This window comes from Aplysia californica, unplaced genomic scaffold (genome assembly GCF_000002075.1).
Source record: "Aplysia californica isolate F4 #8 unplaced genomic scaffold, AplCal3.0 scaffold00281, whole genome shotgun sequence".
Lineage (NCBI taxonomy): Eukaryota > Metazoa > Mollusca > Gastropoda > Aplysiida > Aplysiidae > Aplysia > Aplysia californica.
This window is the reverse complement of record NW_004797551.1, coordinates 139,973-167,562: the sequence shown is the minus strand read 5'-3', so window position 1 is coordinate 167,562 and position 27,590 is coordinate 139,973. Positions and strand designations below refer to the sequence as shown.

General features: G+C 42.1%; 1 protein-coding gene across 2 annotated transcripts; it reads left to right on the top strand.

The window, feature by feature from the left end:
• On the top strand, nt 1–25,981 carry LOC101851202. Of its 2 annotated transcripts, none has more exons than XM_005101384.3 (6): nt 1–186; nt 8,149–8,334; nt 13,948–17,484; nt 21,662–21,815; nt 24,325–24,515; nt 25,369–25,981. In XM_005101384.3, exons 2-5 carry the CDS (start codon nt 8,172–8,174, stop codon nt 24,509–24,511), a joined length of 4,041 nt encoding a protein of 1,346 aa, XP_005101441.1. In that variant the 5' UTR covers nt 1–186; nt 8,149–8,171; the 3' UTR covers nt 24,512–24,515; nt 25,369–25,981. The 2 variants fall into 2 exon arrangements, with proteins under 2 accessions (XP_005101441.1, XP_005101440.1); XM_005101383.3 differs by lacking the exon at nt 1–186 and adding an exon at nt 269–656.
• The last annotated feature ends 1,609 nt before the right edge of the window (nt 25,982–27,590 follow it).

Sequence of the window (27,590 nt, the reverse complement as noted above, 5' to 3'; positions counted from 1 at the left end):
TAAAAAATAAAGACCCCCATCAACAAAATCAAATCACAAAACAACATTGTTGTTGTGACTGACATTAGATTAGATCTAGAGTCTAGATCTTGCCTACAGGAGATTTACGATGTTCAAATTCCTCATGAAAAAGAAAGCTAAAAGTAAAGGATACTGTACTGTTGCAACTTTCAGTTTCTGTTTTGGGTGAGTGAAGACGGAGAACGCTCCTGACGGTACTTGGACCGACTCAGACAGAGACGGAGACGGAGAGTAACGCGGCCTTCTAACTAAAAATAAAATGCATTGTCGGTGTCGCGTAGAGGCCTTCTATTGACATGATTTGAAAATTGAAGACAATGAAGTTTGTAAGGGAATAACGGACGATAGATCTAGATCTAGGTCTCGGTTCCAGGAGCTAGAACACACCGCATGCACACCCCACCCCTGCTGAGCTGTCAGACGGCTGAGACTCTTACTCTTGGCCTTGGCTAGCCTAGAGTTTTTTAATAAGAGCCGAGGGCGAGACCCTCTTAGCGTTGGTCTAATCTAGATTAGATCTCTAGAATCTAGACAGATCTACATGTATGTATATCTAAGCTTACACTCGTCTCCCAACACAAGTCAGGCTCCACACGTCTGGGTCCACGCACTGAGGGTTGATTGGTTCAGTAACTGTGAGTAGAATGTGGATGCCTCTTTTCTTTAAGGGAGTGTAGTGTATACAGACCCGGTAACCGGGAACAAAGTCACAAAGTATACAGACCCGGTAAGGGAACTCTTTTGTGATTTCAGAGAGTTTCCAGCGCCCTCTTGGCTCAGGGTAGACCTAGATCTAGGTTCTTACTTCTAGATCTATCTATGATCTAGATCTAGGCAGACTAACTTAGATCTAAATCTTTGATCTAGTTTCGCGGCTAGCCTAGATCTAAATGAAGATTGCGGATGTCATTTCGATGAACGATCCTTTTTCCTCCGTTTTGGAGTTAGGGAAATCACAATTTGAAGAAAAGAGCAAGTTACAATGTCATAATTTCAATCGAGCAGCCCCCCCCCCCCCCCCCTCTCTCTCTCTCTCTCTTTCTCTCTCCTCTCTGTATCGCTCGCCTTCTCTTTTTCTTTGTTTGTCTCTGTCTTTATTTGTCCCCACCTATTTCCCACTCTATCTTTCTCTCGTTCCCTCCTGCCAACTGGGGCATACATTTTGCTAGCACCCCCCCTCCTCTCTTTCTCTCTCTCTCTCTCTCTCTCTTTCTCTCTCTCTCCCCCTCTCTCTCTCTCCTTCTCTCTCTCTCTCTCTCTCTCTCTCTCTCTCTCTCTCTCTCTCTCTCTCTCACACACACACACACACACACACTAGGTTTCTACCGGGTCTGGGGGCTGAAACTTCCCGAAATCACAAAAGAGTTGGCTGGATTGTACTTTACCGGACCACCCGTCTCGGTTTGTGATTACTACGCACACCTAGCCTAACTACGCTCTCATAGTCATAGTACTCTGCGTGCGGACAAAAGGTAGTTCCGCGGGCGACTTCGCGCACGCACAGCGCAAGCCAGCGGCAACTGGCGAGGCGAGGTGAGCGAGAGTTGGTGGTTGAGAGTGGGCAGGAGATTTAACTTTGGTGAACCACCATGTATCATACCAACAGTGGGGAGGGGGAGGGGGGTTCAGGGGGGCTTGCCCCCCTGGAAACTATAATAAAGAAAACACACAAAAATGCGAAACAATAACATGAGCGGACAGTCGTGTTTACATTCAGGGGCCCCCCTGGCAACAATAATTTAAAGACACTGACACACACATATTATAAACAATAACATGAGCGGACAATCGGGGTAGATACTCGCCAAGTCGCGAGCAGGGCCGAGGGGGTTGCAATTATGCAAATGAGCTCTCGTGTGCATCTTTAGCCCTCCATTGTACTTTGCCGGACCAGGAGTAGGCCTAGGCCACCCAGCAGAGTTGCGAGCAAATAAGAATAGTGGACCACGTGATAAGATTGACCAATTAGCCTCAATATGTCAGGGTCATGGGTCAAAGGGCACGGTGGCACGGTCGTGATGACTGAAAAACCCAGTAAGAGACGTCAGTCGATTGCTGGCAGTTGAAGAGTGAGGATGTAGAAAACTGAGTAGGAGAGTGAATAGGGGAGCTCGGAAACGAAGAATAGCGGGCCACTAGGCACCAGGGGCGCCATAGCGAAAGTAGTTCCGACCGGTGGTCCGGTAAAGTACAATCTTACCAAAGAGTTCCCCTACCGGGTCTGTATACTTCGTGACTTTGTTCCCGGTTACCGGGTCTGTATACACTTCGTTTCTTTAAATGAAATGTCTTTGCTTTTACTTGAAGGACTAATCTAGATTCTAGTAGATCTCTGGATTCTATTATTTACTGTGCTCTGTTATTTATTAATATTATTACTTTAATTATTTGAAATGTTCTTTGTCTTTTTTCTTATGATTGAGGAATTAGGTTTAATTCAAAAAGGTAACAGTATTGTGCTGCTAACTTTTACAAAAGAAAGTGGCTATTCTCACCCGCCGGAAGTTCTCGCAAGATCAACTCCTCCCCTCTTCTCTCTCTCTCTGTCTCTTTCTGAATACTGTCTATCGGTGTGGACGATCAAATTGACCAAAACAAAGTTAAAAAATGATGTTAAAACACAAAAGTAAATTAATTTGGTTGTTTACAAAGATGCTACGGCTATTTAACTTTTCGAATCGAGCCGAACTACGCGGGTCGCCATTTTGTTTTGCCCGGAAATTCTCGCGCTACCCCTCTCTCTCTCTTTCTCTCTCTCTCTCCACTGCCCACAGACAAAATTGTACGCTTTTAGTAGGCTACAGTTGTAATGGAACGTTTGTTCACGGCACAGAATTTTACAATTTTTCTGTTATCACAGTGTAGAATTCTGTGGTTTAGGGTGAACGCAAAATTTGGTGAACGCGCATCGGGTGAGAATAGCCACAAGACTCGCCTGCACTATTCTCACTCCGGGTGAGAATAGAGGTGGCCTTTACAAAATGCTACGCAAGGAGACTGGTAGTGGTAGATTGTATGAATAATGGGTAAGAAAAGTTTGGTAAGTTTTTACTAATGCACCCACACATAACTGCATCGATTTGAGGGCTAAACTGCCATAATTTTTGCTGTGGCCACTAAAACCCTTCCAAAACATCAAATCATTGTGAAATGCCCCCCTGAAACCCCCCATATTTTTTTCGAAGTGACTATTTCTCCGAACGTTCGGAGAAATAGTGCCGATCTTTATTTCTCCGAACGGTTTCCAGCTTCCAGTCTCGTGATTTTTTGCCTATTTATTGCGAGAGTTCGGCGCCAACTTTCATTCTGCCTCTGGTCTGGGTGGGAAGGAACACCGCATGGCAAGCCCGCCTACAGACAACCTTCAGTAACACCCACCACACACTTACCACCATCATGCACATGTACACACACTAACTAAACGTGACCAGTGGGCAACTTTTGAACGTATGACGAGCTGAGCTGTGGATGGAGAGACAGTGTGAGTGACAGAGCGGGTGAAAGGAAGAATATATGTGCAAGTGTATCCACAGGCGACAGCAACTACACGACGACGACACCGACCCCCTGGCCTGGTCCACAGCTCACGAACGAAAGGAATGCAGCTCAGGCAGTGTTTTGGCTATATTATTGTCCATGGTTCGCAGGGTGCTAGGGAATGAGTGAGATTTTCTTTGTGTGTTCATGGAGGGAGGAGGTGGGGTATGAAAGTCATGTGGACGTGGATGAGCCGCGGGAGAAAACACGGGAATTGAATGAATGAGTGAAACTGAAAGAGACGAATGACCCATGAGCCCTGGAGTGAATGGATCCTGTGTTTCTATTTTTGTATACTTTGAACTGTTACTGAATAAAGGCTGAAACAAAGCCCCGAAAACAAACACACACACACACACTCCTCACTCTCCACTTACTACCACACACAGGCACACTCACACATGCACATACATAAACACACACACACACACAGGAGAAAATTTTTGGTTCTATATCTATTTCAATTTTCAAGAGATAGTCTAGAGATTTTTAGATGAGTGTAAAAACGTGAAAAAGAAAGGTTTCACAACAGAAAGAAATCAAAATTAGAACAGCCCATAAACAACAACAAACATTAACAAATAAAAGGGTGTGTCCACCTGTCTGAAGAAGATTGGCTGTTTTAACCCTAAATAAATGCATAATTTTAAAAAAGTGCAGGATATTACATGTAAGTTATGGAATCACACACATTAAGGGGCTTGCCAGTGTCAGTACAGTGGAACTCGGATTCAACGAGGTCGCCGGGCCTGAGCTAAAATCTCGTTGAATCCGAGTGTTCGTTATAGCAAACATGAGGTTTTGTATAGATAATTACAGGCACTAAGCAAGTAATGTGTATAAAGAGAAGTCACAAGTAGTGCTTGAAATGCCTGCATATTATGAGCTGTGTAAAAAAAAAGATCGATTCGTTCAAATGCACACACCTGATTGTTTACCAAAAAGTTGTGTTGCTGTGTAGAGCCTAGCATTACGGCAACTTTTGATTCCACTGACCAGCGCACAATTCATTACGTAGATCTACGTCAAGACTAGCTTATCATTGTAATAATGATCAGTTGCTAAGGAAAAAAAAGACTGTGACGCGTTTGTATCTGCGACGTTCCAACGCCTGGACCGCTAGCCCCCCTCCCCGACACGCACGCACACACAGCCACACGTGTGCAGGCCACCCATCCGACCCCGACATACGCCAGAGTAGACATGTGCGTGTGCCAACGACGCATGTGTTAGTATGGAAAAAGGCCGCTGATTGGTTGCGAGCAATCGGCTAAGTGAATAATGGTTCACGATGTAGGTACAATGGATGGTTTCCGCGAATAGATAAAGTTCGTTCTGGGAGAAAAATGAGCGAAGTCACGTCTGCGGGGGGCTGTTCACCCTGGAAGCGACCTCGTTGAATCCGAGCTCGCTGATTTAAGTGCTTGTTGAATCCAGGTTTTATTTTTATTGATTTTAAAGAAGAAAAAAAATGGGGAATCTATCTCATTTCTTTGAATCCGAGTTCTCGTTGAATCCTAGCTCGTTGAACCCGAGTTCCACTGTACATTGGTCGCAGCAGTGACAAACGCAGATGTCAGTTCTATGTGTTGTTATCAATAACCCTCCGTATATCTAGATCTAGATCTAGACAGCACACGAGTGAACACAACACATTACATTTAAGAGCAGCACCCTTCATAGGCAACACGTCATATCTGTAGCGAAAAACTGTTTGGAATTGTAGCATTTCTTTATATAAATATTTACTGCGGACATTTTTTTGGACCGATTGAACCATATTGTATACGAACAATCTTTGGTAGGCCTATACTATAATTATAGATCTATATAATATCCTAAATTTGCGGGAAAGGATGAGATTTGAGAGTGTTCGAAGAAATAGTGCCCAGCTTTATTTTCCCGAACGTTCGGAGAAATAGTGCCTAGCTTTATTTTCCCGAACGCTCGGAGAAATAGTGCTGGCCTATTTTTTTAGGCCAGGGGGGGCATGCCCCCCCCTGTAATCCCCCCTATAATGTTAAATTTACTATTTTCAAACATCAATAACTCCATAACTATTTATTTGCGGCAAAAATGAAGGCCATTTTTGTGTTCAGCATGCTATTAGAAAAGAAGTAAAACGTGAACATGAGACGGGTGCATAAAAAACCCCAAAAAGTTTGGGTTTTTTAAACTCATGCACCGTCTCGTGTACACGTTTTATATATATATATATTTACTTTTTTTCTAGTAGTAGTAGTATTTTGCATGCTGAACACGAATATGGCCTTGAATTTTGCCGCAAATCAATAGTTATTTATGTTTGAAAAAAGTAATATTTTACTAATATTTTAACAAAATGGGGGTTTCCAGGTGGGCATGCCCCCCTGCATTTCACAATGATTTGATGTTTTGGCTAAATTAGGAATGATATTTACTTGAATACAATTAATTTGCAAGGGTTTTAGATTTTAGTATGTGTGTTCTACAGCAAAAATTATGGCAGTTTAGCCCTCACAAATCAATGCATCTGTGTGTGGGTGCATATAACATTATAAGTAAAAATTTACTGAATAAAAAGAGGAGACAAATTTCTACTTTCCAATGTTTTGTTAAAATTTTTGCATTTGTCAACAAACAAGCAAAACACCCTTGGGGAATTTTAATAAACAACAAAAAAAAAAAAACGCGGGTAGATCTAATTAAATTTTTTTTTTTTTTAAAGACACCGAACCTCTTTTACTTTTAGAAAGAAAGTTTATTTTCATTTCCACTTCACTTCGTCTCTTTCTACTTTCTCTCACTTTTTTACACCACGTTGATTTGTTATTTTCATGTGAAGAATGCAACTAGTACATTACATACTATAAATATTGCTGTTTCTCATTTATGTTTCCCTCTTTGTTGTGCTTTAATAAAATTTGTTGGTGTGTTAATTTTTTTTTTCTTGTTATTGTTCTGATGTGTGGTATTTCTATTTTTTGTGTGTTATGTCGTGTCATTTAATTTCATGTTGTTCTCCACCGAAACCGAATACTGACACTGGCAGGCCCCTTGTGTGTGATTCCTATAATTTTCATAATATCCTGTCCTTTTTCTTGAATTTCACACGTTTAGGGTTAAAATGGCCAATCTTCTGATAAAAGTGGACACATGCCCTTTTTTGTTGTTGTTTATGTGCTGTTTTAATTTTTATTTCATTCCTTTGTGAAACCTTTATTTTTCACGATTTTACACTATGTGCGGCTACAAATTATGATATACTTGATGCTTAAATCACTCGATCCGGTGACCGAGATATCGGCTCGGTCAGCTCATGGGCTGCGTTCCATCCCACAACTGCGATAATCAGTTCTATAGTTTTGTTCCGTACTAGTTATTTTGATTCAGAAAACGGCCTCAAGTTTTATGTAAGGTCAATTTATTATTACCCCGGCCAATTCTGCCTAGAGGGGTGCTGGGATTTTGTTTTTACTGTCATTGCACACGGAGAAATCGCGTTTTTTGTGAAGGCACTTTCAGCACGTTTGTTGACACCGATCGGCTGAGCATGTCTCACAATCGATTTTCTCTGCCTTTCTCACACATACATATTTTTTTTAATTCCTGAAAGTATTCAACAGTCTTTATTGTACATGGCGTACAATAAAAGTTCTAGACACCCACAATCATATTTGAATCAATGTTGTCTTGCTCATTCGGTGCTAAAAAAAATTATAAGCCCCCCCCAAAAATGTCAAATTTGTACAACACCCCAAGGCAGAACTACTAAAGATACATACTTCAAATTTGATAAGATCCATCTTAGTTTGTACTTTGTGCCAAATTTCAAAGCAGTTGGATTATATATTTATGGTTACTAGTGGGCCCTTACATAAGTGCCAAAATGACCGATTTCTGGGTACAATTTCGGGGAAAACTCCCGCGGTTGAATGAGTTAAAACAGAGCACAAGAAATTCTGGTGCTTCAGATTTTAAGTTGTATCCTCTGTCAACATACTATATTGCTATGTCGTCACAGAGAGTTGAAAGCTTGAAAATTAATTTCAACTTTTTTGGCAACTTTTGCCATTTTATGTGGCAAATTTTTAACCAAAAAATGGCAACGAAATGCTAGAATCGTTGTTTTGTTTAGTTCTGTATTCTCATTGAGGGAATGTCCCCTCGAGCAAAAAAATCTTTTGGGTTTCAGAAGGGGCACTCATGCCCTCTCCCTGAATTCCCCCCATAACTTTATCATTCACAATTTCTGTGAGATTTCTAGTCTGTTACTTAAGGTATTATTTTACTCATGGACCCATCTCATGCTTTTTTAAAGCAGTTTTCTTGTTCAATTTTATCTGTTTTACGAATTTAGAGTATATATCCACTGCAAATTATTAGTTTATGAGATAATGTATAGATATTTTTATACGCACTACAACTATATATTACAATAGTTTTTGACAACTTGGGGGGTTTCTGGGGGGTATGCCCCTCTCTCTCTCTCTCTCTCTCTCTCTCTCTCTCTCTCTCTCTCTCTCTCTCCCTCCCTCTCCCTCTCCCTCTCTCTCTCTTGGAACAAAAATTGTTTAGAGGTATGTGAACATTGTCCTTCTCTGTCTCCAGTCTCACTTTGCTTGGGAAATAAGATGAGTTTACCAGAGAGGCCTGCCAATGTTTTGAAGGAAGGGAAGGAGGGAAAGGATCGACGTCGACTTGTTTCAATCACCCGTGTAGCGGATCAAAACAGTGTCCCACAAGAAATTACCATCGTCAAAGATCTCGACTCGTTTGGATTGCTCAACTCTTCAGGTCAGTTGGGTTGTTTTTTTGCCTTGGGAGCTATTGAGAGCACTTTGAATTTTGTGAATGGGATTTTATATTATCGGTAACAGGCATAGACTATGTAAGTCTGAAACTAGGTCAAGGTGTATGAGAAGTCTGTGCTTTTCTCAAAACAAAGTTTTTTTTAAAGGATCATCAGTCGAATTTGGTATTCAGCACAGCATTTCTGTATGGCCTTTAGTCTTAAGAATGATAGTAACCCTTATGATAATAATAATAATAATAATAATAATATAATTACATTTTTATTTTGTCCCAGAAGGGCACTTTGTTTTACAATGGCAGACATACATACATAAATACATAATTATAAATACGTAATACATAAATACATACATGCATAAATACATACATAAATACACACTATTACACAAATACAGAACAGGTTACAAACAATGCCACTGTCGGTCGCCACTGTGCAGCGCCCTGTAATTTGAGCTAGGGTTGTCGTGTCTTGCTCAAGGACACACTCCAGTGACCACCCATCTGATCACCGTGTCACCGACACTTGCTTGACATTGCTTGAGTCAAAACTCACTACTCACTTAGCCACTGGAGCCCCCAGTGATGTATAGTGATAATAGTATTATGAATTGCTTTTATATAGTGCATATCCATGCTCTACAGCATGCTCTATACACTTTAACCATCTATTATTACCCTAGAACACTACTCGCAGAAACATTCTCAGTTTCCTAGGAAGCGTGCAGTGCAAGCTGCAGATTAGGAGATGCACTAAAACACTGACAAACCGAACAAGCTCTTTCCCTGTCCATGACTGGGTACCACTTGGTGGAGGTGAGGCAATTGTAAAAGGCCTTTCCCAAGGACACAACATTGGGATTCGAACCCACGACCTTATGAGTGAGAGTCTTGAGATCCTAACATTACTGCTAACAAAACTAGACAATCGGTTGCAGAGATGGAAAGCTCTATTGGCTTGATATTAACTCCCCTACCGATACAATACTTTGCTATACGATGTGTTCCAAAATGTACGTGGTTTTAAAGTGGGCGCCACTGGTAGACCAAGTATTTTTTCCTTCCCCGCTTGTTGTTTCATCCGTCTGTTTGTCCTACTGTCTTGCCTTTTCCTTGTGCACCCAGTGCGCACTGCCAATGGGATTCATTTGATATAGTGGGGGCCCAATAGATTTTCCTTCATGGAAGGTAAAAAGAACAAAAAACATTTGGGCGCAATGCAACTGATTTGGCTCATGACCTTGTTGCCTTGTTTTTATTATGATATCTTTCACAGTCTTTTTGTTGTTATTGATTCAATATTCCCCAAAACTGTCAGGTCAGCCTTAGTGCTGCTACCATATAACAACAGTAGATGGTACTACCTGCAGCTGTTCCTACTGCCTTGTAGGTGCATACAGGAGTATGAAAGGTTAAGGGAGTAAACCTTAAACAAATCCGGAGGGAGGGGCCCAAAGGCAGTCGACAGGGAGGAAGGATCCGAACTATCTTCTGGCAGCCCCTGCAACTTTACTGGTTCCAAATGTATTGACCTGGTCTCTCCTTTGGACTAAATCAGCTAAGTTGAGGTGGGGTTCGTGCAAATTGGGCAAGGCACGTTCTCCATATAGTCAGGCCTAGGCATTTAGCTTTTTCAATATTTCTGGGAGGACGCTGCAAAAGAGCGAATACAGGGGATCAGAACCACAGCTACAACAGCATTTATATGATTATGGAGAGGACACTTCATCCTTGTTGTGACGAGCAAGGGAAATAACACGGGAGGTGGCAGTTTACGGGTTATAAGACATCCTTATTTGGCGGAACAGGATGTTGCCACGGGTCACCTTTGACGATGGGAGTGACTATTCAGTCACACTGATCAGCTACTGCCCGTCTCAGACTGGGCAGCCCCCAGTCAGTAAGGTGCTGATCCGCCACGTCTGCTTCTATGGGTGTATGGAGCTAGGACAAAAACCGAAAAGCAGACGTTAAATCCAGCACCAGGCAAAAAAAGAGTAAAACTAACTCCATGGAAACTGGGGAACTGGAATGTTAGAACAATGACAACCGGATTGGACACTACCGACCTGGAGAAAACAGAGGACATCAGAAAGACAGCAATCATAGACAGGGAGCTCACACGACTCAATGTAGACATCACTGCCCTGCAAGAGACAAGACTTGCTAACTCTGGTACCATCAGGGAAAGAAACTACACATTCTTCTGGAAGGGTCTTGGACAAGATGAGAGGAGAATCCATGGTGTGGGCTTTGCAGTACAAAACAGATTGCTGAACAGGATCAGCACCCTCCAAGGTATATCCGAACGTATCACTGTCATGGAAATGGAAACCAAAACTGGAAAGGCTCACTTCATCAGCGCCTACACCCCAACCCTAACAACAGAAAATGAGAAAAAAAGACCAGTTTTACAAGGAACTTCAGGATGCAATCAACAACGTCCCAAAAGCAGACCACCTGTTTCTCATGGGCGACTTCAATGCAAGAGTAGGTACTGAAAACAAAGTATGTCCCACCTGCCTTGGACCTTTTGGGCTGGGAAAAATCAATGAGAATGGTCAGAGACGCTTAGAATTCTGCACAAATAACAACCTTTGCATCACTAACACCTTCTACAGTGGCAAGGACAGACACAAAGTTTCTTGGTGCTATCCAAGATCAGGCCATTGGCACCAAATCGACCTCATCATCGTCAGAAAGAAAGATGCCAACATGGTAAAGCAAACAAGATCCTTGTACAGTGCAGCATGCAACACAGACCACGTTTTAGTTATAGCTAAGGCAAAGAGAGTCACGAAGAAAACACCAAGAGCTGAAAAACAAAAGAAACCTAAGATCAACATAAGAAATACCAAAGACCCAGCGTTAAAGGCAAAATTTCAAGAACATGTTAAAGAAGAGCTCCAACATCTAGATAGCTCATCCCCAGACAACATGTGGAATAGCATGAGATCAACAATTTATAATTCTGCGTCGATTACTTTTGGAATAGAAAGACCTTACAAGGGGGACTGGGTTGAGGCCAGTGCATCAACACTTGCACCACTACTCGAGAAAAAGCATAAGATTCTGATAGAACACAACACAAATCCAACAGAGAGTACAAGGCAACAACTATGTGCTGCTGAATCCAACCTTCAGAGAGAAACCAGTAAGTGTGCCAATCAGTACTGGGACAAGTTATGCTCAGAAATCCAACAGGCCAGCGATACAGGTAATATCAGGAAAATGTATGAAAACATGAGAGTTGCTATTGGACCAACAGCTAACAAAGTGGCGCCTCTAAAGTCTGCGACAGGTGAACAGCTGACAGACAAGAAGAAGAAACAAATGGAAAGATGGGTGGAACACTATTCAGACTTATACTGAGAGGAACGACATGTTGATAGACAGCTGCATGAGGCCATTCCTCAGGTCTCCGAAATGTCAGAACTTGATACAACACCAACAGAAGAAGAACTTACCTCTGCAATCGATGAACTCGCTTGCAGAAAAGCAGCAGGAAATGACAACATACCTGCTGAAGTGCTGAAAGAACAAAGAGACCCTCCTCCCATATCTCTACAAGCTACTAACGACTTGTTGGCTGAAAGCAGAAATTCCACATGACATGAGAGAGATGCCAAAATCACCACACTCTACAAAAACAAAGGGGACAAAGGAGATTGCAACAACTACAGGGGTATCTCACTGCTAAGCATCACTGGAAAAGCTTTCGCTAGGATCATCCTGAAGCGACTTCAGAAACTAGCAGAAAGAGTCGTACCAGAGAGCCAATGCGGTTTCAGATCAAACCGCTCAACCATGGACATGATCTTTTCTATTCGTCAGCTACAAGAAAAATGCAGGGAGCAACGACTGCCATTACATACTGCGTTCGTCGATCTGACAAAGGCTTTTGATGCAGTCAGTAGATCAGGATTGTACATGGTGCTTGGAAAAATTGGCAGTCCCCTAATACTGCTACAGCTCATCATCTCATTCCACGAAAATATGAAGGCCACCATTCAGTTTGACGGTTCAACATCAAACAGTTTCAACATCAATAGCGGAGTAAAGCAATGTGATGTCTTAGCACCAACCCTCTTTTGCACTTATTTTGCTGTCTTACTGCAACACACATTCAAAGAGTCACCAGGGGATGTCTTCCTCCACTGGAGAACTGATGGGTCTCTCTTCAATCTTGCTCGACTCAAGGCCAAGACCAAGATCAACAAAACAACAGTACGAGACTTTCTCTTCGCCGATGATGTTGCTCTTGTTGCTCACAGTGAATCAACCCTACAAACAATGATGGACCGCCTATCAAAAGCATGCAAGGTCTTTAGCTTGGTCATCAGTGTTAAGAAATCAGTCATCCTTACCCAAGAAGGTGCAGAGCAGAGCCATATATGGCTGAACGACAAGGAACTTAAGACAGTGGACAAGTTCTGTTACCTGGGGTCTACCATTAGCTCTACAACATCACTTGATTATGAGATCAACATCAGGATAGGGAAAGCAGCAACAACTTTTAGAAGGCTGACAAAACGAGCATGGGAAAACAAAAGATTTTAACCATCAAAACAAAGATCAAAATTTACGAAGCATGTGTCCTCAGCACACTCCTTTATGGATCTGAAACATGGACCTTGTACAGCAGACAAGAAAAGCGCCTCGACATTTTCCATCTCAGATCTTGGACATTTCGTGGCTTGACAAGGTTATAAATGTTGAAGTGTTGGCATGGGCAAACTTTCAGAGCATGACAACTATCCTGTGTTTAAAAAGACTGAGATGGCTGGGCCATGTCAAGAGAATGGATGACAACCGGATTCCGAAGCAACTTCTCTATGGAGAACTTGCACAGGGAAAGAGACAAAGAGGAAGACCAAAATTGAGGTACAAAGACACCTGCAAAAACAACTTATCTAAGCTTGGAGTAGATGTTAACCTCTGGGAAGAAATAGCTGAGGACCGGAAAACATGGAAGAAAATGATAAAGGAAAAAACTAAAATGCTAGAGAACAGCCTTAGAAACAACCAGGCTGAGAAGCGCCAACAACGAAAGGAAAACAGCGGAAATACAGAGCTTCGATCTACGACACTGACATGCAAGCAGTGCGACAGAATCTGCGCTTCAAACAAAGGAAGAATTAGCCATGAAAGAAGCTGCATGAAGACAACGTTGAGGCCATCTTAAGCTAAATTGACCGTCTGCATAGACGAAAAGAGCCATATATTCCCCAAAACTGTCAGGCTGCAATGGCTGTTGAGTGAAAAATAGCTCAGGCTCAAGACTCCAGAGAGTTAATATTGAAAGCCACGATTGAATTTAGTTGAATTTGGTTTTATTGTTCTAAAAAGGTAGCTTTTGTTCCATCCGTAAAGGAAATCTGGCTGGCCAAATGAATTCGATTGGCAGTGTGCACTGGGTATATGAATCGCTTTTGTGCATATATGTGTCGGGACGTGGTGGCATCAGGCACTCGTCAATTTTTAGGCATGCACAGTTATATTTTGAAGAGCACCTGATTTCACAACAATACCTCACTTATACATGCTACATAAAAATGTTCACTCTCTTTTTCTTTGTTTTCATTTTTCTTCTCTTAGGTTACCAGAATTCGGGTGATAGAAGAAGTGGAACTTGGGCTAGAAAGTTTGATTCCCACAGCTCGGACATGAATGAGTGGACACCAAGCCAATCCAAAATGAAGAAAATAAAATTTGAATGGACCTTGGACGAATCCCCGGACGATTCTTCTCGCCCACAGGAAGCTTCAGATGTTTCTTCTCACGATGTCAACGGCAAAGCTATAAACGATTCTTCTCGCTTAGACGACACTACAGACATTTTCCCAGATTTATATGGATCTTCGGATATTTCTCCTAATATCTCTGATTCTTCAGATATTTCCTCTCCCGCCCCCGGTTTTGACAGAGGAAAACGGTCTCGATCCTCTGGTGTGCTGGGAGATGGAGGTCACAGTTCAGATGACAAGGGTCAGAGGTCAGATTCTTATGCAACACAGGCAGTTGCTTCTGAGAGGAACGGTGACGGCGTAAGTGTTGCTGACGTGAAAATAGAACTGGAGTCAGACGAAGAGCGCGTTGCCACGGGAGCCATGCCACGTCTTCCTAGTTTTTCCCAGCTGTCCCAAAGTCTGATCAAGATGCGAGAGGGTTCCTGTTCGAGTGCAAGCAAGAAGAGAAGGCTTTCGGGACCTGTTTGTGTTTCACCTAAGCAGCGATCGGCATTGACTAAGCAGCAGCGGTTGATTTTACCTAAGTCCCCACAGGTTTTTTCTAATCCAGAATCGACTTTGCATAAACAGGGATCAGTGAAACAGCAAGAGGCTGGAAATCCTTCTCCAAATACTCCCATCGGGGGCAAGAAAGGTTCTGATACCTTTCCCCCAGAGACTGGTAGACCGGAGGGTGAGATCTGTGATGGCAACCCACGTGTGGTCATGGAGCGTGTCTGTGAGAAGCTGTTGCCGAGGTCATCATCAGTGTCTGCCTGTGTCATGGGAGACATGAGTTTGCCCCCTTCCTCCTCGTCCTTCTCATCCTCATCCTCTTCCGCCTTAGCATCAGCATCAGCATCAGCAGTACTGCCAAAGCATGTGGTGGATCAGTTGCTCTCTCGAGATGGTTGTAAGACTCGGTCAACTTCCAGCCTGGTCGTCGGTGGCACGAGTTTGTCCCTTTCCTCCTCCTCCTCCTCAGCATCAGCAGTGCTGTCGAAGTATGTGGTGGATCAGTTAGTCTCTCAAGATAGTGGTGGGACTGTGTCTGCGTCCAGCCATGTTGAGGGGAGTGCGAGTTTGTCCCCTTCCTCCTCCTCAGCATCGGCATCAGCAGTACTGCCAAAGCATGTGGTGGATCAGTTGCTCTCTCGAGACAGTGGTAGGACTTTATCGGCAGGCGGCCTGAACTCGCTCAAGGGGACAAATTGCCTGTACTTCCTCGAGGTCTCCACACGCCCGACACCTCAGGCTCAGAGCAAGAAGCCTCACTCTGGCCTGCCCCTCCACGCCGACGTGGCAAGTTCTCAATCTTTCGCCAAACAACGAAATCTTACCCCTGCCCCTCTCGATACTACTCCTTTGAACAACGGTGGGGGAGTGTCAGTGGTCATTAGCGATAAGGAAAAGTCTATTTTTGTCAAGAAAAAGACACCTGTTATCATCAAAGAACAGTCACCCATCGTTGTCATACAAAAGTTACCTCCAGTTGTCAAGGACAAGTCTCTTTCTGTTGAGGAAAGTTCACCCCCTGTTGTCATCAAGGAAAAAGCACCCATTGTCATCAAGGAAAAGTCACCCATTGTTATCAAGGAAAAGTCACACGTTGTCGACAAGGCTAAATCACCAGTTGTCAACAAGGAAAAATCACCACTCACCACTGTCAAGGAAAAGTCACCCGATGTCAACAAAGAAAAGTCAACACTCATCACTGTCAAGGAAAAGTCACCAGTTGTCAACAAGGAAAAATCACCACTCACCACTGTCAAGGAAAAGTCACCCGATGTCAACAAAGATAAGTCACCACTCATCACTGTCACGGAAAAGTCACCCGTTGTCAAGGAAAAGTCACCACTAGTCACTGTCAAGGAAAATTCGTCCAATGTCAAGGAAAACTCATCGATTCTGAGTCAAGGAAGTTCTACTGCTGTCGGGGAAAAGTCATCTATTCTGAAAAGAAAAGCATCTGTTACGGAGGAAGAGTCAATGAAAAGCCGGCTCACTCGTGCACGGAATTCAGAACCTCCCTTGAAACGTTCAGTGAGGCTGTCAGCCAAGAGTAATGTCACAGCAGCCAGAGAACGAAGAAGAGAAGTGGGTAAGGCTCTTGAGAGGAGGCGAAATCATCCACTGAGACTAGCAGCTAAGAAGAAACTACAGGTAAAACTGAAATTCCAGAGGGGGGACGGGAGAGGCCAGCCTGGTCAGTGGATTAGCCTCTTAAGAGATGTGCATACACGGAAAGACCTTAAGAAGGGTACAGGCAGCGGCAAACAGCGGAAGTTGGCTAATGATAAGTTGAGGTCTTCGAATGAAGGAAATGTTATTTCTTCTTGTGCTAGGAATCGTAAGGATGTAACTGCTGAGGTAGATATAGTGGAACACGCTGTTTCCACATCTGTGAGTGGTACTGGTGGATCGAAAGATATTTCTGCATCAAAGAGTCCTCAAGGATCGAAAGATATTTCTTTGTCAAATAGTGCAAAAGATGTTTGTTTGGCAAAAGGAAATGGGAACAGGGAGACTTCTGTCAGTTTGAATGATGTGATGATGGAACACGAAGGCAGTAAAGATTTGGAAGTTTTACAGGATGCTTCTGATTCCTCGCAACTACCTTTTCCTCCTCCTCCTCCCCCTCCTCCTCTCCCTCTTTCCCCTAGTGTCACAACAACTCTGAGGGAGGAGGAGAAGGTGGAACTACAGTTGTCTAGCTCCTCACAGGAGAAAAGGAAAAGGTCGAGGGTCGGTCGGCTGGTGGACAAAGGTTTCATGGAGACAGCCTCGTCGAAAGAGAAGGTGATCATCAGCCCCCCCAGCTCTCTAGCCTGGGTGAACTCGGCGGGAAAAGCCATTTTGGCACCGGTGGTGCGTCACGGAATAGACCAGTTGGTGAGCAAAGGGTGCTCACAAGTCTACCTGGAGATGAACAGCACCAATCAGTGTTACAAAGTGTGTACCAAGTCAAAACCTTTCAAACTTCTGCTCGTCGGTCGATCGTTGAACAGAGGCAGCGCGCACAAGTCTCCTTCTGCTTCACGCAGTGTCAATGTTGGCGAACAGACTGTGAATAAAAATGAATCTGGGGAATTAGCAAGTAAAGACTGTCAAAGAGTGAATGGGGATAAATCTGGAGAATTATCAAAGAAAGATTGTCGGACAGTTAATGCAAAAAACTCGAGAGAATTCAGACAGAAGGGCCGCCCGAGGAAGAATAAAAAGAAATCTGGGGCTTTAGCAAAGAAGGGCCTTCCAACAGAAAACGCAAATAAATCTGGACAATCCACAGACACAGGTACTCAGACAATGATTTCAAATGAATCTGGGGAATCCTCGGACGGAGACACAGGTCCTTGTGCGGTGGCTCCAACTTCTGTCGTTGCCAAGGATAACGACTGTCTTTCTGGTAAGAGCATCAAGATATCCTCATGGTCTTAATAACTGCTTCTTCTTCTTCTTCTATCCCGTGGTTGGGGCAACCGTTGGGGCACCACTGCATTGGAAAACCAGCTCTCGCCATCTATTTTTGTCCTCTGCTCTCCTCAGATTGTCACCCATCGTCTTTCCTGCCTTCCTCTCTTTCTCTTTTCTTGTACTGTTGATCAAATCATTCTTTTTTCCTCAAACAAGAAACGAACAAACAAACAAAATTGGAAAGGTAGTTACATAATGATCGTGAAGATAGTTTTTAGTTTTAATTTTTGATAGCGTTTTAAGGCACTTGTAACTCAAAAATAGGTCATACAAGTACCGAAGATTAGAGGTGTTACTTACTAGAGAGTAGTAACATATACAGAAAAGAAGGAAGAGATGTAAGGATGATAGTTGTTTAATAGGAAAGGAGGAGGAGAGATAAGGATGATAAATATCTGATAGGAAAGAAGAAAGAAGGAGGAGAGATAATTATGATAGCTGTTTGATGGGAAAGAAGGAGGGAGGAAAATCGAGGATGATACCTATTTGATATTTGATAGGAAAGGAGGAGCAATAAGGACGGTAACGGTATCCGGGTATAGCCATGAAGAAGGGACCTTCTTGTGAATAGAAAAGCATAGAAATAGTGAAGTGTTTTTGTAGCTGCTAGAACACTTTGTGGCTGTAAATGTAGATGTTTTACTCCCCCATCGACACAATTTGTATCATTAAGGAGGCAGGCTGCTTCAACAACTCTGCCAGGATTCAGACTTTTGTTCTGGTAAAAGTCCTGTGATATAAAATTGCATATATAGATAAAGTGTTAGTTTTTTTTAGTTTAGTTTTAGTAGAGTTTTTATGGCGCTCGCAACTGCATAAGGTCATATGAGTGCTAAAGGGTGGATGTCAACAGAGAAGTCCATACAAGGAATCAAATCAGGCTTACTCTGCTCACCTGTCTAGCTTCAACAGCTCAAAGTCTGCTTCAACTATCAAGGCACCCTGGAAATAGCACGACACAAGAGAGTGACAAACATACAAAAGAAGTAGAGGAAAGTGACAATAGTAAGGATAAGGAAAGAAAAAGCAACAGTTCCCCGCAGTTCAGACACAGTTGTGAGCATGACATTGATGAATCAGCCCTTTTACAATTCTACTTAGCATGTAAGAACATGTTAATGTACCCCCTTTGAGAATGGCCTAAAGACACTTCAGTCAGTAGCACCGCCCCGGGAGGTGTTCAACAACTCTGCCAGGATACAAACTTTTGTTCTGGTAAAAGTCCTTTGATATATGAAATTGCATCATGTAGATCAAGTGTAGATAGTGAACAGATGGATGACGTGAAAAGACCAGGATAGTATTGGTTGTTGTTTGTTGTTTTTTAACATCCGAGCTGAGAAATTAGGGACGAACCATGATTGCCGATATTAGTTTCAGATCTGGCGCCTAGAAGGAAGGGAAGATAAAATTGTCAAGAGTTTCTGTAACTGCTAAAATGGTCTGCATGCAGAAAAGCAAAGTATCTATCTGAAGGATGTTTCACCTTGTGGTTTCTCTATGGTTTTATCGTGACGAAGCCATGTGTTTTATTTTTAGTGAGGCCTTTCTTGTCTTGTTTCTTTTTCTGATATAATGTTCAATTAAATTAAGTTTCTTTTTTTATAAGCAGGGTCAAAGCAGTTTGCATCCTAAAAGTATATAATCGAAACCGTTTCAAAAATGATGTAAAGCATTAACATGGCAGTCCATCATTACAAAATTGGCGGAAATGTTACGATTTTTTTTTTTTTCAGTTTATGCAAATACGACCTTTATTCCCCTGATTCTAGGAGTTAAAACAAATTATTTTTGTTGTCAGTAGGACGGCTGCCCCAATCCATCCCCACCCTTACAAGGAAGAAAAGAAAATCGGACCTCAACTGTCTATGTCACTATTTTAAAAGTACATACGTGTATTATAACACACCCCCTGTTCATAGAGCCCTTGTGGTAGGCACTCAGTGTCAAGTTCCCCTTAGAATAACATTTGTTTTATGCCAAAACCAGGAGTGAGACAAACATAATTAATTTGACAAGGTGTTAAAAAATTCCCGGCCTTTGCATTGTGGGTGAAGATCTAGTCTAGGCTAATGAGAGAATGTGACCCCCTCCCCCCCCCCCCCCCCCCCAAAAAAAAAGCACAAAAAAAGCAGAAAAACTTAATTAATTATTATTGTTTGAAACAAGGTCAAGAGATAGAATGTCACTGATCAGCATTAAAAAACCCCCATCTTTTTAGGCAGTTTTTGTAGAATCGAATGTGCGGTGCGGTGCGGCCTGGCTCTACAGTACTTGCACTCTATTTTAATTTTATCTTTTATGCTGGGTACTTGTTAAGTTGATAACGTGAAGAATTGAGCCTTTAGGAAGAAAAATTGAACTCATGATATGACCTGTTTTACAATTATCGCAAGTGCTGTAAAACTTTTACCGAAGCTGAACGAATTCTGTTCTTGAGCTTCTCTCTTTCCATCTGTTCTTCCTCTCTGTTGCACCTTCCTCTTTCCATCTGTTCTTCGTCTTTGTTCATCTTCTTTCTTTCCATCCATTCTTCCTCTCTTTTGAGCTTTTTACTTTCCTGACCATCTGTTCTTCCTCTCTGCTGAGCTTCTTTCTATCCATCTGTTCCTCCTCTCTGTTGAACTTTTCTCTTTCCATCTGTTCTACTCGTAAAGAATCACAAAGGAGAAAAAAAACAAAACAAAGAAAAATTCAAATTGTTTTTGTTTTGTTTTTTATACCTCATGTTTTCTTCGTGGACAAAGTAATTTTTTTGCCCGTAGAGACAAAAGTCAGACATTTCATTTTCTGTATATGATTATATGGTAAAATTTATTATGTGCACACACACACACACACATATATATAAAATATTACTGGAATCTATGTTTTCTATCTATTTCTCTGGCTGTCTGTCCATCTATCTTTCCTCACATCTGTCAATCCATTCATTTCTATATATTTCTATATATATATATATATATATGTATACGAAGACAGGGGTTGTATATATAATATATACAGTCGAACCTGTGTAAGATGGAATTGCAGGGGAGCCAGAAAAAAATTCCGTCTTAGCAGACAGGGGAATTTAGGGGGAGATGGAGGTTTGGGGGGGGGGGGGGGGGGGGGTTCAAAGGCCCAGCCGGTGGGATCAAGGATCGCTTGTCCGAACAGCCAGCAGTGGTCAAAACCTCACACCTCTCAGCTGCTATCCTCTCTGATAATGACATGCGTCAGTCTTACTTATCCAATTACCACCAGTGCTTGCCTTTCATACGACTGCCATCATGTAACAACGATTGGAGGAACTCTTTTCTCGGCTGGCATTGGTCAATCTAATTTCACACCTCTGGCTTCTGGCTACCCAAGAAAGTTTCCGAAGTGGCTCGCGACTCGAGCACTCTCACAGGCAGTCGTGAGATTTCACACCCACACCACACTGACCATCTGCATCGCTGACGGCTCACTTAATGGGGTAACATCTACCCCCAAATTGCACCCGTACTCCCCTTCCTCGGCCAGCGGCATGGCCATAGCGTTAAGTTTAGAGCCGGAGGAACCAGACTTGCTAGTTTTTTTTCAAATCAAGGTTGTGCGGGCAAAGCATTTTCCGTCTTAGACAAGTGAAACCCTCGGAAGGGAGCGGATTTTTCTTTCCGTTTCCGCGTTGGACAGGTTTCCGTTTTATACAGGTAATTAAAGAGGAATATATCAAGGGAGGAGCGGGGAGATTCCGTTAAGACAGGTTTCCATTTTACACAGGTTTCCGTTAAGGCAGGTTCGATTATATATATATTATATATATATATATATATATAATATTATTATATATACCTTTCTGTCTGTGTTGTATCTTTAGTCATTCTGAGGTTTGTCTGACTCATCCCCCCTCCGTGGGTGGTTGGCGGGTTTTTCCTATCAGACATCTATCGTCCTTATCTCCCCTTCTTCTTTTTTATGCTTGTTACGCTCTAGCTCTTGTAACACCTCTAATCTTCTGGCACTCTTATGACCTTATTGCAGTTGCGAGCGCCGAAAAACCTGTACTAAAACTAAATCATCCCCTCTCCCCCCTTCCCCCCCCTTCATTATTGAGTTACAATATATATCATGTGTCCCCACAGACCAGCCCCAGACTCTGCCTGAGACTCAGGTGGTAGAAGAAGAAAGACAGGGTCCGTCATCCGGTGGAGCCCTCCAGAAACCCCTGAAGGAGTGGTCACACGCTGATGTCGCTGACTGGCTGGAGCGACTCAACTTGCTTTGGGTGTTGCCAGAGTATGTGTTTGTGTGTGTGTGTGTGGGGGTTGGATGTGTGTGGTTCTGTCCCCGTCGTTTTATGCAAGAAAAATTCTGAAATTATGCAAATTGAGCCCCAAAATCTGAAATTATGCGATTCTATTAATTTTAACAAAGAATGATGAAGGAAAATAATCAGAAATTATACAAAAAATGATCAAATTTGGCTTAATTATGAGGGGTACATAAATCCACGAAGACAGGTGGTTGTATAGTTTTATGTGTGTGGGAGGGGGGGGGTTGTGTTTGTGTGGGATGTGTGTGTGTGAGGGGGGGGGAGGGGCTTTGTCTTCTGCTGCTGTGATTTTGTTGCCATTACTACCCTGGTCTACAAGGAAATCTCAGGCTTTAAAACCCAATTGATTTTAATTAATTTAGGGGCACTGAATTAAAAAATACTTGTTTTGTTAGTAATGTTTAGGTCTAGTCTTTTAGATACATTCTAGCTTGAGTTTCATTTTCCTTATTTCGCATAATTTTTTTTAAATAACAAGGGGCATTTGGGATCAGTGATTTTGGACTGAAAATAGATTTTGGTTGGATAATCCAATAGTTTTGAAAGTGACGTAAGTTTCAAAGTAGTATAATTTACTAATATTTTCCTCAGTTCCTTTATTGTGACTCTTTAAAAGTTTAGTTTTCACCCAGCAAACCAAGTGTCTCAGAACCAGAAACAGCTTACATGTATCTTAAACCACACCAGTAGTCCTTATATGCGTCATCGTTGTGTAAACAATCATGACAATTTCTGTTATAATTTTTGCACACCAAGAACCTATACCGCATTAATGAGAACGATATCTATGTTAGTTTCAAGGGCCTGCCATCTTTATTTTAACTGCAACGACGTTGGATACCAAGACAAAAGTTGGGATCCTCACGTATGCGACAATCTGTGCCACAAACCTTTGCCAGTGGCAGCAAAGGAAAAGAAAATCAGTGCCCATTGCAGTGCCAGTGGTTTTGTGGGAATCAGGCAATCATTCAAAAGACTGCTGCTTCGATGTTGTGCAACCAGTTTTTAAAAAGGAATCAAGAGGAAATTGTGGAAGCAAAGTTGATTATTCTGGTGTACCATCTTCCCAATTCCCTGTACCACATGGCGAAGGTTTACCAATTCCTGTAGTGTCAGCGGCAATTACTGAATTTTTTTAAAGTCTGTTCTTCAGGGGTATCACATCCCTTTCTGTGAATTCAGTAATGGAAGGTGGGTGGCGGATGCTCTGGTGTGGTTTGTCCTTCTTTCCTGTCAAACATCTATCTTCCTTCTATCCTCCTCTCTTTTTATATGCTACACTCTAGTAACAACTTTAATCTGTGGCACTTAAAAGACCTCTATTTGTGTTTCTTGTGCCGCAAAACTCTTATTAGAGCTAAATAGAGAGTATTTGTGACACCTGATATTACTGTCTGACATTGCGTGTCTAAACCTGCTTAGTACTCTGATAAGATTGGAGTTCTCCGATTTTATTTTGCCAGTCAAAGAACCCTGATCAGATTTGCCTGTGCAAAGAATTTTTTAACTATTTCTTAATTTCTTGTATTCTGTGTCTTTTAGATCACATTTGACTTGACGTAAATGATGTGAAAATACACTTTTTGAAATTTCTATCTCATTGCAATATTTACACAACTTATCGTAAATGATGTGAAAATGCACATTTTTATTTGTGTATATTTCTTTATTTACCAGGATCAGTACGTTACATAATCGTATTCTATTGGGGTTCTGGAGACTCCAATTTCCTTCCCAAATTCCTTTTTCTTTTGGGAGGATTCCTGTCTGTCGTTCTGTCTCATTTTAACCCCCCCGGGGCGGTGCTACTGACTGAAGTGTCTTTAGGCCATTCCCAAAGGGGGTGACGTTGACATCTTGAGTTCTTATGCTCAGTAGAATTGTAATTGTAAATGGGCTGATTCATCAATGTCATGCTCATAACTGCGCCTGAACTGCAAGAGGGAACTGCTGCTTTTTCTTTCCTAATCCTTACTGTCGTCATTTTTCCTCTACTTCTTTTGTATGTCTGTCACACTCTTGTGACCCGCTATTTCCAGGGTGCCTTGATAGTCGAAGCAGACTTTGTACTGTTGAAGCTAGAGAGGTGAGCAGAGTAAATCTGATTCCCTGTAAAGACTTCTCTGTTGACACCCACCCCTTGGCGCTCATATGACCTTATGTAGTTGCGAGCGCCGTAAAAACCTCACTAAAACTAAATCTAGCGGCGAACAAGCTTGCGGTCGTCTGTCTATCCTCCGTTTGTCGACTGGACTTTGTTGTGTGTTATTTTCGTTCCATATATATTGTGTAATAATAATGTGTATTATTGATAAGGCAAATTAACTCCCTTTTTTGAGCTGGTGTGGGGCTTGATTTGCTGGGTAGTCAATTTTTTTTCCCAGGTAGTCAATTTTTTCAGGAAATATTGCTGGACATCCTGCTGTCTGTCTGTCCATCTCATTTTCCTCTGTTTGTTTCTCCATCCTCAAGTTTCCGGCAGGTCGACGGTCCCTCTATGGTGGAGCTGGTGTCGGGCTTCACTCTCAACTCCTCTCTGATCATGCAGTACCTGAAGGAGATGGGCTTGTCTCTGGCGGAGAACCTCAGGATGTGTGCTGCCCTACGTGCGCTGGCTGACTCACCTCTGCACACGCTGCCCAAAATGGCGTCGAGTTGAAGAGGTACATATAGTGCTGGCACTGTTTGTTGTTGTGTAGCAGGTGGTTGGCGGGTGTTCTGGCGTGGTTTGCTCCTTCTTTCCCATCAAACGTCTAAGGTCCTCATTTCTCTTCCTTCAGTTTTTTGTTTGTTAGTATTACTTCTCTTGTAACTCCGCTAATCTTTAGCACTTATATCCTGACCTAATTGTGATGCAAGTGCCTTGAAACTCTTACTGAAATGTTGAGTGTTGCAGTTGTGTAGCTTGTTCACTTTTGTCTGTCCGTGGGTGGTTGGCGGGTGCTCTGGTGTGGTTTGCTTCGTCTTTCCTATCAAACATCTATCGTCCTTATCTCCCCTTCTTTTTTATGTTTGTTACTCTCTTGTAACACCTCTAATCTTCTGGCGCTCATATGACCTTATGTAGTTGCGAGCGCTGAAAACCTCTACTAAAACTAAAACTTTTGTCTGTCCGCGTTTAAAAACTTCTTGCTTATCGTTGATTTGCACATAACTTTGAGTGGCACTCCTGTCGGCTAGTGAGTGACCAAACACAAATCTTTCTTTTTAAAGATATGATCCATTATTTTTTTTTTTAATTTGATTTGGGCTTAAACTTAAATACTGCCCTTTGGATCCGTACACAGGATCACTACGATAAAAAGGATTTACAGTACCGTGATCCTATGTGGGGCAAATGTTGTACTTGTGTACCCCCCACCCAGCGAGATTTACACACTGGAGATGTGGTCACATTCACAAGAGTTAATTAAAGCGAGATGTTTTAAATCAATGTTTATAATGTCCATCTGTGCAGTATCGCGAAAAGGTTCTTAATGGTCATTCTTTTTTTTTGGTTTTGTTTTTTGTTTGCAGAATCAAGACACAGAGAAAACCGGCAGCAATTACATGGAAAGGAAGGACATGGATGTAACCTGAACCAATGTCTGTTGTCCTATGGCATTCAACTTTTGTTGGAGTGGTCGAGGAAAGTCTTTACATGTATAAAATTTATGGTGCTACAAAAAGAAGCATTAAGATGAAATGTATACAAATTCAAATTTTTTTTACGCAAGAAAAATGGCTGAGGCAGTAATGATATAACCATGATATTATGATGTAATGTGTGTTTGCACATTGCTGACCAGCTGTTCAAATGTACCACGCCCAAAATGTTGAATTTTATATTCATTGCTCTTTCTTAATCAGTGTATCATCAGTTGCAAGTGCTCAAGAAATATATATATATATTGAAATGCGAATTCTAAATATTGCAAAAAAGAAAGACAAAAAACAAAATTTCAGTACAGCTGTTAAAAGAGTGAAAAATTTTGCTTTTTGGGCTCGGTTCATTTCAATAGCTTGCCGACAACTTACTGTATACAGTGGAACTCGGTTTCATCTAACTCAGATTTAACTGAAGGAGTTGGATTCTCCGATTTTTTAATGCATAAAAATCAATAAAAATAACTCAGATTCAACGAACGCATACATGAGCTAGCCCAGATTCAACGAAGTCGCTTGCAGGGTGAACTGCTCTATACGACGAACAAGCCGCCTCCTTTCAATTTCATACCAACACCGGCGTTGTAAGCATGCACCCATGTATTAACTCCTTTTATCCGGGCTACGAGTATACTCGTAACGAGAACCAGTCCGGGCTACGAGTATTCTCGGAACAACAATACGGTCACGTCAAAGAAGCTAGTTCTGCTAGTAATTACCAAAATACGCAATATACGGCGACGCTAGCTCTGTGTGAATGTTTTAATTTTCCAATGAACAGTGGTTTCTTTGTTTTTGATAGGTGTAGAAGCTTGAAAGATGTCTCGAAAACGCACATTCACGACCGACGAAGTACTTTTTGAAGTGGCGCTGGGTTGTGAGGGGGGAATGATACTAATTTGATGAAAGTGACTCTGAAATAAGTGCCGTAAATTCCGTTGTGGATGATAAGAAACAGGACTTAGACTCATCTAATACTACTAATAGCGATTCAGATCATGGTGAAGGGGTCAGTACTGGAATTCGTGCTCGATGGGTAGGACTAGATCTAGATCGCTAGATCTATAAAATCCTATGGGACGTCATGGGCGTGGTAATCAGGGTCAAGTTCGAGGGTGGAATACACCTCAAAATCTACATTGTGCTATTGCTGTATTTCCTAACCACATACATTTACATAAACTACATTCAATTTCTAACATAACTGCCAAATTTCCTTAAAACTTTAGAGTAAATGTAAGAAATATAGCACTTTGAACTGTACGTACTGACTTCTGACTCATACGGCGCGGCGGCCCCAGGACTGGTACAGAGTCCGTGGGGGTACGGCTAGGATAAAAAGAGTTAACTCACTCACCGCCATTGCCGCACCTGTGTCGGTCAATAGATGACGACTGTTCACCGCCACTACCGCACCCCTGTCAGTCGCATATTTTCCTCTTTATTTCTACTAATTGCCGGACACATATGCTGCAACGGCATATCCCAATTACTAGAGTAACATCCGTTTGACCACTCAGAGCAGTTTCACTTTATAAGAATGATTTCCCTTGAAGTTCTGCCTATTTTTGGACCGGGAGTTCCCTTTGTCCTATTTCTGGGTTTGGTTTTGCTGTCTCGCGGCCAAAGTCGACCAAATGCTAATGCTCATGTCGATATTAATTGAAAACGACTAGTAATTTTAGAGATTCTGAATCCATATGATTCAGTTTATTTAGATTCAGATGATGAAGCGCAAAATAATGGTAGTAATGGTAGTTTGAGATGAGAGAAAGAGGCAGATCACCTGTCAACAGCAGTAGGAGCTAGTAGTACTGATACTAGATTTAGTACTAGAGTCTAGTACGACGACTAATGATTCAAGCGGTGACGCTTGACATAAACTTATCAATTTTGTTTTCTTTGTTTTGTTATATATTTTTGTGTGCGTTTTAGGACAGAAACAGCAACGCTTTCACAAAAACAGCAAAAATATTGTACTGGCTAGTTTGGCTTTTTAAAAAAAGTTTTAGTCCCCAAAATTTGTCGGTGTTTGGAAAGCTATAAAACGTGAACAAAATAACTTAAGAGTCAAAATTCTTTCTGTTCTGTAA